General features: G+C 34.3%; 1 protein-coding gene across 5 annotated transcripts in view; it reads right to left on the bottom strand.

Annotated features, from left to right (window-relative positions):
• The window catches only part of CCNT2 (cyclin T2), a 49,237-nt gene that overhangs the window by 12,949 nt on the left and 17,448 nt on the right, over positions 1 to 18,840 (bottom strand). For 3 of the 5 annotated variants that reach the window (XR_008529874.1, XM_054582034.1, XM_054582043.1), the window contains exons 3-5: positions 6,756 to 6,884; positions 4,172 to 4,232; positions 1,798 to 1,860 (exon numbers count right to left, since the gene is read on the bottom strand). Coding sequence is in view for 2 of the 5 variants with exons in the window: in XM_054582034.1 (XP_054438009.1) it covers positions 1,798 to 1,860; positions 4,172 to 4,232; positions 6,756 to 6,884 (253 nt within the window). In the remaining 3 variants the exon portion in view is untranslated. Of the gene's footprint in view, positions 1 to 1,797; positions 2,816 to 4,171; positions 4,233 to 6,755; positions 6,885 to 18,840 lie in introns of those variants that run through there. The other 2 variants (XM_054582052.1, XM_054582061.1) reach the window with 2 other exon arrangements.

The following is an 18,840-nucleotide window of genomic DNA, read 5'->3' as shown; positions in this document are numbered from 1 at the left end:
AAAAAAAAGACACCAAACATAAAAGAACATTTCTTAGAGACACAAACCACAGTTACTTGAAATATTAGTCAGACAAAAAAAGGTTAAACATATGTAAGATTTGTACTAAAATTTAAGAATCAGTACATTTTGAACATTAACAAAAAAATCATATTTAAATATTTTGCTTTGGGTGATATATCAAATTTGTATTTTTGTAAATGATTTCAAATCTACTATTCAATTTTCCAAATGAATGTTCTTTATGTCTCTAGCTTCTTTAGATATTGGAGAACATGTACAAAAATTAAACTTTGACAAAGAATTTTTAAAAAGCTGACTAAAACTTCACAGTAATACTAAGCTGAAAATCCAGTTTCAATTTCTATAAACTATTATTTTAACCTATATTAATATCTTCCTTCATTAGGCTCAATTTAAAACAAACTATATGGCTTTCCATTCTGATGAAACAATTTACCCTTTCGAGTTTTCAGGAAGAGAACTACTACTCAGCTTTTTTATTCTTAATTCAACATCTCCATTAGTTATCTATACAAATCTATACTATACTGTTATACTGGGGATGAGAATATTCTATATTCTCACACAAAGAACAGGAACAATAATTATGTTCGTTTATAAATGATGATGTGTTATTAAGATCAAAAAAATATAAATGGCATTTTTAGAGGTTCACTTCTTAAAAACATTGTGGTGTCAGATAGGAACTTTTTTTTTATCTCTTTCCCTCTCTCTCTCATGTAGTCATAGCATAATAAAATCCTACCTAGGTATATAAAGTGAATTCAATTTAGAATGAATAAAATGTGAGAATATTTAGATAAAAACACTAAAAAACAAAACAAGGCCTTCATAAATCTTACAGATTTTGTTTAGAATAATCCTAAAAAAGTCTGGTGGTAAAAGGACGAAGCGTCAAAATTCAATTGTCAAAAAGGAAATAACAGAAAAGGAACACTAAGATTCTGAGTGGTTGTTATTAGTACTTAACACTTCCAATGGGAAAGAGGAAAGTTGAAGTAGTAGTATAAAAAACATGCAAATGTGTAAAAATATGTCTAGGAATACAACAGCTATATAGGATTCATTAATAAGAGTAGAAACATGTATATCACATGCTTTTATAAGCAGTAAAGCAAAATAAATAAGTAAAAAAATAAATGCTTCCTACTCCTGTTTATAAAAGGTTTAACAGCCTTTATGTATTGTATTATATAATTATTTCCTCATTATACACAAAAGAGAAACCATTTTTGGTAATGCTAAAAGAACTGTGAAAAATGTTATTAAATCAGTTTGTTCAAATGAACAATGGCAAAACATTTCCAAAAATGACAAATCTGCTAAGGCAATTGTTTATAGAAAAAACTTCCAGTTGACCTCTGAATTCTTATACTGTAATCTTTTCAAGAAGTCAACAAAGTTTGACATAAATCAAAAATTAATACTATTTTATACACCCATGTGTTAATGGCTTACATCTTAAATATTAGCTGAAATAGGACAGGCATAGCTTAATGGGGAGGTCTACAGTCCTAATATCTGGAAGCCCTCCAATTTGTCAGTGAAATGAGACTCTCATGGAGGTGTAAAGGAAGCTAACTGGTAGAACCACAAAACAGTATATGAGTAGGTGGATATAGAACACTAAAAAGTAATGCTTCAAAATGCCGTTTTCCCCATTTTAATAAAATTCAAGAAAAGGCTATAAGAACAAAACAATATCCAAATCAATTATAGGCTATAAAAATCATTACTACTGTACTAAATTAAAAAGTTCCAAAGATCACTTACCTCTTACTAACTGGGTACATTTCACCACATCTGTGTGTGGGTGCTCAATGGTGATCTCAAAACCTGAAATGAAAAGCACTTTTTTCCCCAATCACTTACCACTACAATACTTGCCTGAGAATGCCATTCACCACACAACCATAAATGTATAATATATTTTTCACTATTAAAAATACCTAAAGACAATGCTTCTCATCACTGACACAATCATTATACCTCAGGTAAGAAATCTTTTCTTCTTAAAAACAATGTTCTAATAATGAAAAAAGTTATTTATAGATCGGGGGTAATAGTCACTCGAAATTATGAATTACAATTAGTTTGAGATTATCTTCATGTTAAAAACAAACTGAAATCATGACAAATACAATCAAGCTTGCCCCACAGTTCAAGCAGGGAGTAACATATTGCTCCCCCCAGCCCTTTATTGAATTTTTGGGGGTTCTTAAGTGTATTTCAATTCTTTCAGGAGATGTGAAAAGAACCTTTGGGCTACAGTGTAAGAAATGAACTCTTAAATATGACAGTGCTCTTTCTTAGTATGCCTTCGATCAAAGGGTTTCAGCCAGGTGGCTTATATTTCATTAATAACAAAACTGTTAAGGTAAGCAAACTTTCTAGGCCTCATGATTCATTAAATCGCTGTTTTTCAAACCAAAGTTAAAAATTTTGGAAAGTTTTCAATGTTCAATCTACCCTTAGGTAGGGCAGGGCTTTTCCTTTTTATTTTTTTAAAGTGAAGGTCACATCTAATGCCTTCAGAAGTATTAAGTGAATAACATCCTAATAAACAGGTAATCTGGACTTATACAGTTATTGTATGGTCTATTATATTTTTGCTGTAATTAAACCTACAAAAATCATACTTTAATGAAAACCAAAGAGGTTTCTCTTATGAATTCTAATATTCCCCTTAAAATGCCATTCATTCTGTACTTAAGTATCTGTAATAAACAATACAAATGACACATGATTTCAAATAAAATAACTTTACATTACTTTAAATAATTTTCTTTTTCAACTTTTACTATATAAGTACTTATAAAGTTTTATATTTATGTAATTTTATATAATAAACAATAACATGTACTTTACTAGATTTGGAGGGAATGAGAAGACTCTCACTTTTATTTTTGTATCTTTTTTTACTATAAAAACTTTAAACAAGTGATATATTTCAAACAAACCACTTCCATAATAAAAAGAATCTGTCATGATAAGCTGTAATTACCACTTCTATTTAACATTTGGGAATGGAGTAATAAATAACAACCATAAAAAATGATTATGACATACACAGTATGTGGCAATTTTTAAAATATACCATCTTCCACCTTCAAATACCACCTCCCATATATGGCAAAGAGGTATGAAAGGTAAATAGGGGAACTTTGTCTAAGTTTACAAGGCAAGTCAGAGGCCTACAGGTTTAAACAAGATCTACGTAAAGCCAATGTTCTTCTAGAATATATGACTTTATACAAGTCAAAATTGTTTTAAGCCTCAATCTCCTCATCAGTGAAGTAAAAGTTATGAATGGTCTTTAGAGATCACTTAAGTTGCACAACCTTTGCAGACAACATAACTTTTGGATAAGAATGTTCAACATTTACTCCTGGCTGATGGTGCTCAGTGGACTGAGTGCTGGCCTGTGAACCAAAGGGTTGCCAGTTCAATTCCCTATCAGGGAACATCCCTAGGTTGCGGGCCAGATCCCAGCAGGGGGTGCAAGAGAGGCAACCACACATTGATGTTTCTCTCCCTCTCCCTCTCTATCCCTCTGTCTAAAAATAAATAAGTAAAATCATTTTTAAAAAAGATACAAAAAAAAATTTCAACATTTAACTATTATGTCATATTAAAAATGGTATCATTAAATACTGACTATAAACTCTAGAAGCACAAGAACTGCCATATGTGTTTGTGTACATTACAATCATATGCAACAGCCTGAAAGGAATATTTTATTCTCCAATGCAAAGCCAGAATGAAGCACAGTATCTTAACTATCTGAAAACAGAAATCACATTGAAGCCTGATTATGCCAAGTGAAATTAAATTTCAAAAAATGGTTTCCTTATAATATTCTGGTCCCTAATTTTGTTTCAAAATAAAACTTTCCCCAAAGGTAAAATTACTCTAGAAATTCTTCCTTTTTTCCACACATAGCAGGTCCCTGAATAATGTCATTTCGTTTAACATCATTTTGCTATACCATAGGAACTTGCACATTTTTATCAATTAGCCTCTGGCAAACTGGTTTTGTGAAAAGTTGTTTCACTTAAAATTGTAAAACCAATCAATGATGGTTAAGTAAGGATTTACTGTACTGCATTGAAGAACACACACAAAAATATACGATGTAAGTACATACCTAGGGTTTGTAGCATTATGGTTTCAAGTAAAACCAGTTCTTGAGTTTGCTGAAGATAAGCCTGCCATGAAAAAATAATAGTATTAAAATGCTTAACATAAACACAACACTACTACACTAAGCAACCGTTAAATCTCATGAGAATTACACACTGATTACAAAAGAACTAGAGTAGTTTAAAAATATGAATGAAATAAACTGAGGATGATAGAGGAAACCTATACTCTATGATAAGTTGAAATTAAATTACTTCTAGTGTAGGAAATATAAACAAAAACCAAAAAAACCCCAACCTAACAATAATGATAATATGAAAGGGGGTGGGTTAATTGGAATAAAAGAGCTCTTCAATCTATCATGTAAAACTTTACTGAGGTATTATTAGTGTTTCAACACATTAAGGACAGGAACTACCAACCCAAGTACAAACACCAAATTCGAACCCACTTTCTTAAAGCAAAGGCTCATCAACTTAATCTAGGATAATTCATGTGGTAATTCCTTGACAGTCACAGTAAACTGAATGAATTATTTTTAGAATTAACTTCCTTTCTTCAAAAAAGTCAAAATAATCCTAGCTGGTGTGGCTCAGTGGATTGAGCGCCAGCCCATGAACCAAAGGGTCACTGGTTCAATTCCCAGTCAGGGCACACAGCTGGGTTGCGGGTCAGGTCCCCAGTAGTGGAAATGCAAGAGGCAACCACTTCCATAATAAAAGGAATCTGTCATGATAAGCTGTAATTACCACTTCTATTCAATATCAACATGATGTTTCCCTCCCACTCTTTCTCCCTCCCTTCCCCTGTCTAAAAATAAATAAATAAAGTCTTAAAAAAAAAAAAAAAAGGAAAGACAGTAAAATCAAAACAAGTCCTATAATCTCTAGGTTTAAAGAAAAAATTGCTGGTACAAAATATCGAAACATGGGCGTCCACAGGGACATAAATAGAGGGCCTTCTCCCTCAACTTCAATAAATTATTCCTCTACTGCATTTACTCTGGAAATAAGGGGTATGAAAACTTTTCCAACATCTCATTCTTAGATCATGACAATTGATTAAGATGATAACAACGTATCATATATAAATATTTATGTACAAAACATGTTGCTAAACCCAGAAAGTGAAGGCACCTTTAATTTGATTTATATCACATTCTGAAGAGGTCACTGAGCTGATTTTTAAAACATGTATTTCTATTATTTAAATAATATCCTAAGCAGTCACAAGAAATAATTCTAAATTTGTAAAATCAGTAGACATTACTAATTTGAAATAGTTATTTTTGAATAATCACACATTCTCTATTTTCAAATGGCTACATTAATATTTTGCTTCCTTAAAGCCAACATCTTGGATAAAACCTGTAAATAATGAGATACACTTACTTAATCTGGACCTTAAATCTGATTCAAACCAAACTGAATTAATATAATCTGGTAGTCATTCAGTAGTTAAAAGTTCCTGATAAAGTAATCTACCTACAGTAAGTGTTAGAAAAATGATTTTAAAGGCTTAGAATTCTGGTTTGTTTTAAGATATCAGAACATTTTCAAATGGTGCTTTCACACAAGGTCTATTCAAATGTTGATGATGAAAAGTTGTTTGGAAACTAGGATTATTACTCTTTAGGAAAATTAAAAAAAAATTTTTTAAATGACACTTATGAGCCCTGACTGGTATGGCTCAGTGGACTAGGTGTCAACCCACAAACTGAAAGGTCGCTGGTTCAATTCTCAAAGGGCACATGCCTGGGTTGCAGGTCAGGTGCCCGGTTGGAGGTGTGTGGGGCAACAGATAGATGTTTCTATGCCCCCCCCCATCAATCAATAAATAAATCTTAAAATTAAATAAAAACGTTGCTTAGGAAAGCATGGTAATGCCCAGGCTGATGTGCTCGGTCAACTGAGTGTTGGACTGCAAAGGAAAGAGCTGATGGTTCAATTCCCCATCAGGGCACATGCCTGGGTTGCAGGGCCAGGTCCCCGGTGTGGGGTGCAGAAGAGGCAACCATATGTTGATGTTTCTCTCCCTCTCTTTCTCCCTCCCTTTCTCTCTTTCTAAAAGTACATAAAAATCTTAAAAAAAAAAAAAAAAAAAAAAAAAAAAAGATTGGTAAAATGTATCTATGTATCAGAGAGAGTAGTAGTATATGTGATTAAATAAAGGAACAGTTCTGTAAAGAGATTAATTACTGGTCTGGAGGCAAATCCAGAGGTTTTCCTATTCCTTCATTTGCTGCCAATTGAGAGTTATTTATCTGTGGTCTTGAATACACCCAAACAATGAAGGTGATATGATTTACTCTCTACGTGTATCACAGTTTGCTGTGAAGATAAACAACAAAAGGTGAAACACCTAAAAAGTACCTTACATGATTCAGGATGACATTATAATTCATGAACATACATGAAATATGTTTCTGTCAGACTGCTTCCAGGCATTACGTTCCTAAGTGGTAAAAGTTATCTCAAATAAGCAGCATTTGGAAGGCAACACTAATTAAATTATATTTTTATTAGGTCTAAATAATGAAAAGGCTTCACATTTATGAAGAAAAACTAAAAACTCCAATTTTTACGTACATCGCACTTAGTATCCAGCAGTGGCTCTAGGGGATGAAGACAAGCATGTGCTACTTTGATAACATGTTCAAGTTTTCGAGCCTGTTCTTCCACTTTTGCAGCCAAAAATAATGCAGTAGGTGCTATTATCTGCAGAAAAGATAAAAAGTTGGTGATTTAAAACCAAAAAATTTTAGAGAAACCTACTTTCTAAAAAAGGGGAGGGGCATGCAACGAAAATGCAATATTAAAAGTATGAATTGCTAGTTGGGCTATGAAAAGACTGATATTAAGAATATTAATGAAGTTATTCATTAAATAGTACTAGTTACCCTAGTCTACAAAATCCGTTTTACTTGTTTTGCAAGTAGAAGACTACAGGACAGGCAAAAAGGAAAAAGATTTATACTTTACCTAAGAGAAAGTTTAAATAGTATTAATGCACACTGTAAAGGAAAAGGGAGGAAAACCCCTCAAGACAAGGAATGAAACCATAGCTTTAAAAAAAGATGAAAAGAGGGTCAAGTATATCCAGATTTTCCTTCTTGGGGCAGTCACCATTTTTTAGGGTTTTATTAAATTAATCAATTATTCACTGTGTGGCTAAAAGCTTCAATTTTGTTTAAAGACAGAAAAAGGATGTACAAGGCAAAATGAGGATTCTGCACATGAAACTGCTACCTAAAACCTCTATTACTTTACTAATATTAAAAGTAGCATAACAGAGAATAAACATGTAAGATAAATCAACAGAATAAGAACAATGACAATTGGAGATCAAAAAATTAGCAATTTTTTAGGCTTTAGCGAGTTCTATTCTTAGGCTAAAAGTGTAAGAACATAGCACTAACAAAGACATTGACTAAGACATAGAAACATCTATTTTGCACAAATATTTAATGCCAAATATTTAACAAACCAAATTAACTCCTGACTCAGAAATTGGGCATACTTTAAACCCACATAACATTTTAGGATATCTCATGGTGACGGAAGGAGACTAGACTTTGGGTGATGAGCAAACAATGGAGTATATTAATGTATTATAAAGCTGTACACCTGAAACTTACATAGTTATTAACCAATGTTACCCCAATAAATTTAAGAAACACCTCATGGAAAGATAGTTTCTACATGTTAAGATTCAGATACTTTATTTTTCAAGAGATAAACATTTGAGTCTCACGTTATCTTGGGGGTCATCAACCACTATATAGAAAAAATGTCAAAAGAGGGAGGGAGAGAGAGGGACATCAATCATGCTATGTGATTTGGGTGGGTAACAAAAGGGAAAACTTCTGATACAGGGAAGGTGGACCCTTTGGTTGCTTTTCAAACAACTTAAAATATCACTGTGGAGATGAAATTTAATTGTTGGACTTTGGATCTGAAAGGGAACTTCTCTATTCCAAAAGCACTTGCAGATGACTAAATGAGTAAAAGTGACTAGAAGTTCTCTTCCTGATGTGTAAATCTTGTAAAACAGACCTAAAAGTTTGGCTCCAAACAACCAGAAATAATGTTATTTTGAAAGGCCTGAATAATTTCAACTTATTTCCATCTTTAAAAGTTAAAATTACAACAAAATAACTTTAAAAAATGAAAATGCTAAAAAAAAAAAAAAAAAAAAGCAATGTATTCTTAGTTTTCATAGATTTGGAATAAACTGGTAGTATTCTTTAAAACAGATTTAATTAAGCAACATCAAGATAGTTAATATTCTTGGAATAGTTAAAAGGTAGTCACCCAGGGTGAGGGTGGGGCAGTAGGGGTTGTAGTGTTTGAGATGTAGAAAGTATAACTAAGACAGAACAATTACTTGTTATATTTTCCCTATACTTAAAATTTCCTACCACTGCTACCTAATTTGAGTAATTCCTTTTCTATTTTAAGGCTTAACTCAAAAGGTCATCTCGTTCCAAGGTAAAATGTCTGAGTTACAATGAAGTGCCCTTCTTCATTCAATAAAATATTGTGCATACCTCTATCATTTTACTTATACTGTATTCTAACTTATGTTTTATTAGTCTTGTCTGTCTTCTAGAAGCAGCTTGAACAGAGACTGAATTATTCATTCAGGTTCCCATTATCTAGCATTATGCAGCTGCTGTTCAATGTATCTGAATGAATGATAATCTAAACATAAAGGCACTGATACTAAATTCAAAGTATTCCAAACACCACAATAAAAATCTAAGAGCCAATACCACAAGAAATGCAAGAAACACTCAATAAAACACAGACACTCGGTTTCCCACAACCTCTCATTTATTATTTTATTTATGTCTGTGAGGGGAATGGCTAAACTAGCCTTCAAATGCTACAACTATTTATCAAGAAGCCAAGCAATAGAGGAACAAATCAAAAGTCAAATTAGAATGAACTTAATATTTAAACTTCTTTCCTAACTGCCAGATGAACGAGAATTTCTCTTCCTTGCTAAAAGGCACTTCTAAAAGTCTCCAATGAGTTTTTCTTGGTAAAGTCTTTTAGGATTTCCAGTCATAGGTCCATCCTCTTCAGACTTTTTGCAAGCCTCAATATCAAAAGGTATTTTCAAAACCCACAGCTTTCCCCTTGGAAGAGAGTCTCAATATAAACAAAGTATGTGTACTAGTGAATGATTCTCAAATTTTACATATAATTAAAAAAATTAAGTATTCAGGGAGCTAAGCAATGCTCTTCAGGATAGATTCCTGTGTATTTACCCACACTCCTCACAGAAGTCTTTCTGTTCCCTCTAAATGCGGCTCAATTCTCATCCTCCTCCAGTGTAACTAATTAATACCCAAACATTCTTCCAAAGTTCCTGGTGAAATCCACTAACTCCATTCACATTTCCTCCTCTACAGCCTGTAAACATTTTACTCCATCAGGGCTGTAAAAACAAAATGAAACAGAACAAAATACCTTTTTAGATAAATACCTTGTGAATATTTCCACGTGAGACTAATTTTAAGGATGACTAAGGAGGGTAAATCAAACTAGGAACTACTGCTTTTTGTATGGAAAGCTGATTTTGTTGTGTGGCTTATTAAAAGGAAAAAAAAATTCCGAAAGTTTTAAGCATTGGCAACGTTACTAGCAGGTTTGTGGCTCTGGAGGTAACTAACATTCATTAACACATGGAAACTTGGCTGAAAGTCAAAGAATCCACACCAATACTGGAATACATACTCAGTTGGTTCAAGGGACCAAACCATTACAAACTGAGATTCAGTTCACTGGGGACAGGGACCTTGCACTATCCATCTTTGTGTTCTGGTCCCTAGTTTGAAAAACTTTCTCCAATTACAATAACTAAGGGGAAGAAAAAAATGACTCTTCAATAGTCCAGAGTTTGTTACTCTGGCAGATGTACAACTATTTCAAGGAGATACTATTACATTCTCAAAACAAGACAGATTTCTACAGAAATATACCATACAAATTATGGAGTGGGGAGGAAGAGGTGATGAAGTCAGCTGTAGCACAGTAGTCACACTGCCTCAGTGTAATCTGACTAGCCCTAGGCGAATTACTTATTCACTTTGTGCTTCAGTTTCTGCATCTGTAAAATGGGAGAAACAGTATCTGCTATAAAGCTGCGGTGAGGATTAAGTGAGTCAATATACGTAAAGCACTTAGAATAGTGCCCCACAGAAATATGACTCTATGTTGAAATATTACCACTATGTTGAAAAATGAAAATTTTATTGTTGATCTTAAATTTCAACTGTAATTTAACATACTTTTAAAGAATTTCCTTCTTTCTTGCTCACTTTTCTTCCACAGTTAAACCCAATTCTTTATAGGTTCTTGGTCCTAACTGAACATGTTCAAACACTGATATTATGATACCTGGGCATTGCTTCAACGGTTATACCCACAATCCTTTCTTCCTCCACTAGTTTTCACTCCCTTCTCTTCTTCTGTTCTTTCCTACCTCTGATCTGACGCCCTCCTCCTGCCCATTTTTGGCCACTGGTCCACTTTCTGCTCATGATGATGTCCTCACTGCTGACATTCTTCACCCTCCATTGCTGGCTTCAACTGTGATAGTTGGAGGAAAGGTCAATCTGAATCAATGAAAAGCCTCAGTAATTTCTAAGTCACTGAAATGGCTGTTATATAGTCTTTATTCTTTTAGTAATTAATTTTATGCACATTATTTTGTGTGTATATTTGTATTTAAAAACTACCCATAGCTGTTTTATTACTCAAGTTTAAATCTCCTAATCCTAAAGAACCCTAAAAGAAGCAAAGACAAGACTACTAAGACTGCTTTCTAATTAGTAATTCAGTATCACCAAGCTCCTAAACTGTTCTAATGTTACACCTCTAGTTCCTACAGGGCAGTGAAACCATTGTTCCCTTTGCCTTAACTTCCCCAACCCCCATCTCCTCCTCTGACTAAGACTAGGATAATTATTTCTATGCTTTAAAAGGGACTTCATTAATATATATCACAGTTCAAAATTTGGTAGTCACTTTGCCTATGCCTATAGTTAAGGAAAAGTGGCAATGGTGTAACTTGAGCAAAAAATCATAAAAAGCAGCTCCCAGAATAGAAGAAGGTAAAGGAGAAACTTAGGTATAAGTAAAAACAATGGAGGTAAGGGAGATAAGCCCACACCATAATAGAGATGAAAATGGAATAGGTCAAAATGACCATTTGTTGATAAAAAAGATCACCAAGCACAAGCAAATTAAAGCAAAATTCCAGGATAATTTTAAAAAGTGGTTTAAATCCTTAATTTTGCCACACTTGAAAAGACTGGTATTTCATTACAGAAAACGTCATTAACTCAGTCTGTTATTTTAGTTATTTTCCCCCTATTCTTTTGTTGGATTAACAAAAGTATATAGTTTTTGGTGTGCTGCAGATTTTATTATTTTTTGTATTTTTGCATGACCATTTATCCCCTTTATGTCCTCCACAGCCTGCAATCACCACCCTGTTCACCCTGTCGTCCATGTACCTGAATCCTTTTTTTTTTTTGATCCCTACACCTCCTAACCTACTCCCCCAATAGCTATCATCCTGCTCTCTTCTCAGTCTGTCACTACTTTGCTTGTTAGTTCGGTTTGTTCATTACAGCCCACATATGAGTGAAATCACATGGTATTTGTCTTTCTCTGACTGGCTTATATCGCTTAGCATAATGTTCTCCAGGTCCATGCATACTGTTGCAAAGGGTAAAAATTTTTTTTTTTTTTTTTTTAATGGCTGAGTAGTATTCTGTTGTGTAAATGGCCCATGGCTGTTTTATCCACTCATTTACTGATAGACACTTGGGCTGCTTCCATATCTAGGCAACTGTAAATAACATAGCAATAAACATAGCAGTGCTTGTATTTTTTGGAATTAAGAGTTTTGTGTTTGTTCAGGTATATTCCCAAAAGTGGGACTGTTGGGTCAAAAGGCAGAACCATTTTTAATTTTTTGAGGTATCGCTATACTGCTTTCCACGGTGGCTGCACCAATCTGCATTCCTACCAACAGTCCAAAGGGGTTCCCCTTTCTCCCTGTCCATGCTAGCAGTTGTTTGTTGATTTATTGATGATAGCCACTCTGACAGGTAAGAGGTGGTATCTCACTGTGGTTGTAATCTCCATTTCTCTGATGATTAGTGACATTAGCATTCTTTCATATGTCTACTGGCCATCTGTATGTCCTCTTTGGAAAAGAGGTACCTATTTAGGTCCTCTGCCCATTTTTTAATTGGACTGTTTGTTTTTTTGGTGTTGAGTTTTGTAAGTTCTTTATAAATTTTGGATACTAACCCTTTATCAGATGTATCAGTGAGTATGTCCTCCTATTCTGTGGATGACTTTTTATTTTGTAGATGATTTCCTTTGATGTGCAAAAACCTTTTAGTTTCATGTAGTTCCATTTGCTTATTTTTTCTTTTGTTTTTTTCCTTCCTGGGGAGATACACCTGATAAAACATTGCTACAAGCAATGTCCGAGATTTTGCTGCCTGTTTTCTTCTACAATATTTACAGTTTCAGGTCTGACATTAAAGTCTTTAATCCATTTTGAATTTATTTTTGTGTGTGAAGTAAAAAGGTGGTCTAGTTTCGTTTTTCTGCATGTACCTGTCCAATTTCTCTGACACCATTTACTGAATAAATTATCTTTAGCCCATTGTATGTGCTTGCTTCCCCTGTTGAATATTAACTGACTATAAAGGTGTGGGTTTATTTCTGGGCTCTCTATTTTGTTCCATTGATCTGTCAGTTTTTATGCCAGTACCGTGCTGTTTTGATTACTATGGCCTTATAGTTTGGTATTACAAAGCATGATTCCTCCAACTTTGTTCTTCTTTCTCAGGATTGGTGTTTCTATGTGGGGCCTTTTGTGGTTCCATACAAATTTTTAATATATTGAACAGTGTATCAAAACACAGTTCTGTGGCATACATTATTGGAATCTTGATAGGAACTGCACTGAATTTATAAATTGCTTTGGGAAATATGGACATTTTAATGATGTCAATTATTCCTATCCATGAACATCGTATGTGCTTCCACTAATTTGTAGCTTCTTCAATTTCTTCAGTATCTTATAATTTTCTGAGTACAGGTCTTTTACATCTTGGTTAAGTTTATTCCTAGGTATTTTATTATTCTTCTAGCAATTTTGAATGGGACTGTTTTCTTAATTTCCCTTTCTGCTAAGTCATTATTAGCATATAAAAATGCAACTGATTTCTGAATATTAATTTTGTTATCTTGCCACTTTGCTGAATTCATTTATCAGTTCTAAGTTTCTTGGTGGCTCTTTGGGGTTCTTTATGTAGAGTGTCATGTCATCTGCAATTAATTACAGTTTTACTTCTTCCTTTACAATATGGATGCCTTTTATTTCTTCTTGTCTGATTCCTGTGCTAGGACTTCCAGTACTATATTGAATAAGAGAGGTAAAAACAGACATCCCTGTCTTGTTCTGATCTTAAGGGGAATGCTTGCTGTTTTTGCCCATTGAGTATGATGCTGGCAGTGAGTTTCTCATATATGGCCTTATTATGCTTATGTATGTTCCTTTTATTCCCATTTCACTGAGAGTTTTTATCATACGTCAGTGTTGGATTTTATCAAATGCTTTTTCTGCATCTATTGATAGGATCATGTGGCTTTTATCCTTCATTCTGTTTATGTGGTGTATCACATTTATTGGTTTGCAAATGATGTACCAACCTTGTATTCCTGGAATAAATCCCATTTGATCATGGTGTATGATCTTTTTTATGTACTGCTATATTTGGTTTGCTAATATTTTGTTGAGGATTATAGTGTCCATGTTCATCAGAGACACTGGCCTATAATTTTCTTTCTTTGTGATGTCTATATGGTTTTGGAACTGGAATAACGCTGGCCTTGTAAAATGAGCTTGGGAGTCTTCCCTCCTCCTAAATTTTTTGAAATAGTTTGAGAAAGAAAGGTGTTACTTCTTGGAATGTCTGGTAAAATTTACCTGTGAAGCAATCTGGTCCGAGGTTATTTTTTTCTATTCATATAATTATGTATGAATGTAATACTCTCAATATATGATGATTTATCTTGAGAGTTAAAAAAAAAATATCTTCAGGCTGGATGTTATTTAGGACATCTAATTACATTTAAAAAAGAGCTGGCTTAATAGACTAAAAAACAGTAGTATCCCATATTGCTGAAAAGCGGTCCTCATTAAGAAAGTAAGTCTTGATTTCCATAATTACATTTAAATATATTAAATACGTTTTATACTGTCTGGCATTTTAAAATTTTTTGAAGAATACCTCACCTCTGGAATTTGTTACAAAAATAAAGATAACAATTATAAAGTACATTTAGTATTCATAGTTAAGTCTCTATTCTCCCTTACATATTTGGCTCCTACCATCTCCCAAAGTCATGCAGTACTGTTAAACAAGAACATTAACATTGCATAGGTACTCAAATATTCTACATAAATCTTAAAAAGTCCACTTTCATTCATATGGCTAAACAAATAAGAACTAATATTATAGACAACTTAGTATTGTGAAGATGGCAGTGTTCCCCAAATTGATCTAAAGATTCACAGAATGTTGCCAAAATCCCAGCTTCTGTTTTACTGAAGAACAAAGGTGGAAGACTCATACTTCCTGAATTCAAATTTTACTACAAAGTTACAGTAATCAAGACTGTGTGGCACTGCACCAGAGTGCCATTCAACCACCTCCACAAATGACACACACAAAGAGCAGGCACCACTGCCCCACTACAGCGAATCCTGTTCTACAGCTTCTTCCCTGTAGTCTCAGCCAGCATTCACACCTATCAGCCTGAGGGTCAATTCCTCCCATTGATGTGTCAACAGCAATCAAGTCTCAACTACAACAGGATACCTTAGAATCCACACAAGGGACACTCCTGGAGCACCTGGTTCAGGTGACCAGAGACACTATGCAACTGGATCCTACAATACACCGACTATGTAAGGGCACTCTACCAAGACCAAGAGATGTAGCAGCTCTACCTAAAACACAGAAGCAAACACAGGGAGACCACCAAAATGAGGAGACAAAGAAACATGTCCCAACTGAAAGAACAGGACAAAATTCTACAAAAAGAACCAAACAAAATCTACCAGATGTAGAGTTCAAAACACTGGTTTTAAGGACGCTCAATGACCTTAGGGGTAGGGTAAATCAACTCAGTGAGAACTTTTAACAAAGAGACAGGAAACATAAAAATGGAGATAGGAAACATTAAAAGGAACCAGTCGTATGTGAAGAATAACTTAATGAAGAATACATTAGAGGGAGTCAACAGTAGAGTAAATGAAGCAGAGGACCGAATCAGTGATTTCCAAGGCAAGGTAGTGAAAAACCACCATCAGAAGAGCAAAAAGCAAAAAAATCCAAACAAATGAGGATAGTTTAAGGAGCATTTGGGACAACAAGAAGCGTACCGAAAACATTCACATCAGAGGGGTACCAAAAGAGAGAGGGCAAGGAATTGAAAACCTATTGAGGAAGTTCTGCAACATGTTGAAAGAAATAGATTTAAATCCAGGAAGTGTGGAGAATCCCAAACAAGATGAACTGAGAGAGGCCCACACCAATGCATATCATAATTAGAATGCCAAAGGCTAAAGACAAAGAATTTTAAAAGTAGCAAGAAAAAAAAGTGACTTATAAGGGAGCTCCCCATGAGACTGTCAACTGAAACAATACAGGCCAGAAAGGACTGATAAAATTTTTCAAAGTGATGAAAAGCAAGGACCTACAACAAAGATTACTCCACCTAGCAAGGCTATCATTTAGAATTGAAGGACAGGTAAAGTGCCTCCCAGATAAGAAAGTGCTAAAGGAGTGCAGCACCACCAAACCAGTATTACAAGAAATGTTAAAGGTACTTCTTTAAGATGAAAAAGAAAAAAAGATCAGAAATATGAATAATAAATGGAAATAACTACATACCTATCAATAATTACTTTAAATGAATACTTCAATCAAAAGATATAGGGTGGCTGAATAAGTAAGAAAGTCCCATACATGTGCTGCCCACAGAGAGCCACTTCAGATCAAAAGACACACAGACTGAAAGTAAAGGGATGGAATAATACTTTATGCAAATGGAAATGAAAAAAAAAAAGCTGTCACAATATTTACATCAGACAAAATAGACTTTAAAGCAAAAACTACAACAGGAGACGCTTCTACTTCTAGGTATTTATCTGAAGAAACCCCACACACTAATTCAAAAAAACATATGAATCCCTATATTCATTGCAGCATTACTTACAATAGCCGAGAAGATACCTAAGTGTCCACTGATGAACAAATGGATAAAGAAGATGTAGTACATACATACAATGCCCAGCCATTAAACAAAATAAACAACAAAACCTTGCCATTTGTGATAAAATGGATAGACCTAGGGGGCATTATGCTAAATGAAATAAGTCAGACAGAAAAAGACAAATATTGAATACTATATGATTTTACTTATATCTCGAATCTAAAAAACAAAATAAAGAACAAGCAGAACAGAAAGAGACTCCAAGATACAGAGAACATTCTAACAGTTGCCAGATGGCATGGGATTTGGGAGGATGGGTGGAAAAGATGAAGGCATTAGGCTGAATAAACTGTCAATTATAAAAACAGCCACGGGGATGTAAAGTACAGCATAGGTAATATACTCAACAATATTGTAATAACTATATAGTGTCAGATGAATACTATGCTTATTGGGGTGATCACTTTGTATGTTATATAAATGTCTCATAATTAAGTTGTACACCTGAAACTAAAATAATATTGTATGTCACCTGTAATTGAAAAATGAAAAATTATTTGAAAAAACAAGACTATGTAGTATTGGCATAAGGAAAGACATATAGATCACGGAATAGAGAGACCAAAATAAATACATTTATGTTCAACTGATTTTTCAGCAAGGGTACCAATATAATTCAATGAGGAGAAGAACAGTCTTTTTAACAAACAGTGCTAAGACAACTGTACTTCCACATGCAAAAAAGCTGAAGTCTTTACACCATGAACAAAAACTCAAAATGGATCAGAGGCCTGCATGTGAGAACTAAAACTACAGAACTATTAACAATGCTTTCTTAGGTTATAACAATGCACAAGTGGCAGAAGAAAACTATGAATAAATGACATACATATGCCACAAATGATACCATTAGGAAAGTGAAAAAGGACTTTTATAACTTAATAATAAAAAGTTTTAAAAATGGGGAAATGATATGAGCAGATATTTCTTTAAAGATACACAAATGGGCAATAAACACATGAAAAGCTGCTCAATCCCATTAGTCACTATGGAAATACAAATCAAAACTACAATGAGATACTTTACATTTACTAGAATTGTTAGGAAGGACAGATAGCAAACCAAGGCAGAGAAGGGGAAGGGAGACATGTCTCACTGATTAATTCAGCAGTCCTGAGCCTGGTCAGTAAGACTGCCAGGTGCTCAAGAAAAAACCATGATAGCGCAGGAGGGGACCCCTTGAAATTCTGTCTCATCTCCACTATCTGGGAAAGAAAGTCTTTGAAACTGTATATTAATCCCCAGGTCCAGAGAGGGACCCTAGAAGCTGGCTACAAGCATTAAACCCTTAAAATCCCAATACTCAGGGTACTCAGACTAGCTGGGTGCCCACTTGTGGCTTCGTGCTCAAGTGTATTTCATAAATAAACTTACTATCTCATTTCCACTATATGTGTTGTCCCTCATCTGAATTTATCTGTTGCAAGTCAGACAAGAACTGAGGAGGGGGAGTGACCTAACTAGGGACTCCCCAGAAACAAAATGACCAAAATAAGATTGCTTTAATTAAAAAAAAAAGGGGGGGGGGCAATACCAAGTGTCAACATAGCGGTAGAGAAACTGGAATCCTTAGACATTGCTCGTAGGATGGTAAAATAGTGTGACTACTTTGGAAAACAGTTTGGCAGTTTTCAAAAATTTTTTTAAAGCCCTCCAAGCCCAGGCTGGTGTGGTTCAGCTGGTTGGAGCATTGTCCTATAAACCGAAAAGGTTGCAGGTTCAATTCCTGTTGAGGGTACATGCCAAGAGACAACCAATCGACATTTCTCTCGCCCTTTCTCCCTCCCTTCCCCTCTCTCTAAAATCAGTAAGCATGTGCTTGAGTGAGGATAAAAAGAAAGTTCTCCAAGATTATTGAGGTCTAGAGTGTCCAAACAAGCCAGCAACTCCGCTCCCAGATATATACTTAAGAGAAATGAAAACATATGCCTATACAAAAACGTGTACACAAATGTTCACAGTAGCATTATTCACAACAGCCCCCAAACAGAAACAATCTCAATGTTCATCAACTGGTATATGGATAAATAAAATGAGGTATGTGCACATGAAGTATAGAATGTTACTTAGCACTAAAACAGGAAAGAAGAACTGATACGTGCTACACCACAGATGGATATTTTGGAAATATTATACTAAGACCATGTTGCATAATTCCAGTTATATGCAATGTCCAGAATATGTAAAGCTACAGAAACAGAGAATGGTATTCCAGGGGTGAGAGGAGGGAAAAAAACATGTGAATTGCTAATTAATACAGGACTACTCTTTGGGGACGAAAATATTATAAACT

This window comes from Pteronotus mesoamericanus, unplaced genomic scaffold (assembly GCF_021234165.1).
Source record: "Pteronotus mesoamericanus isolate MK-2021 breed Mesoamerican mustached bat unplaced genomic scaffold, CSHL_Meso_final contig_1173, whole genome shotgun sequence".
In the NCBI taxonomy this organism is placed as follows: Eukaryota; Metazoa; Chordata; class Mammalia; order Chiroptera; family Mormoopidae; genus Pteronotus; species Pteronotus mesoamericanus.
This window is presented reverse-complemented; position numbering and strand designations above follow the sequence as displayed.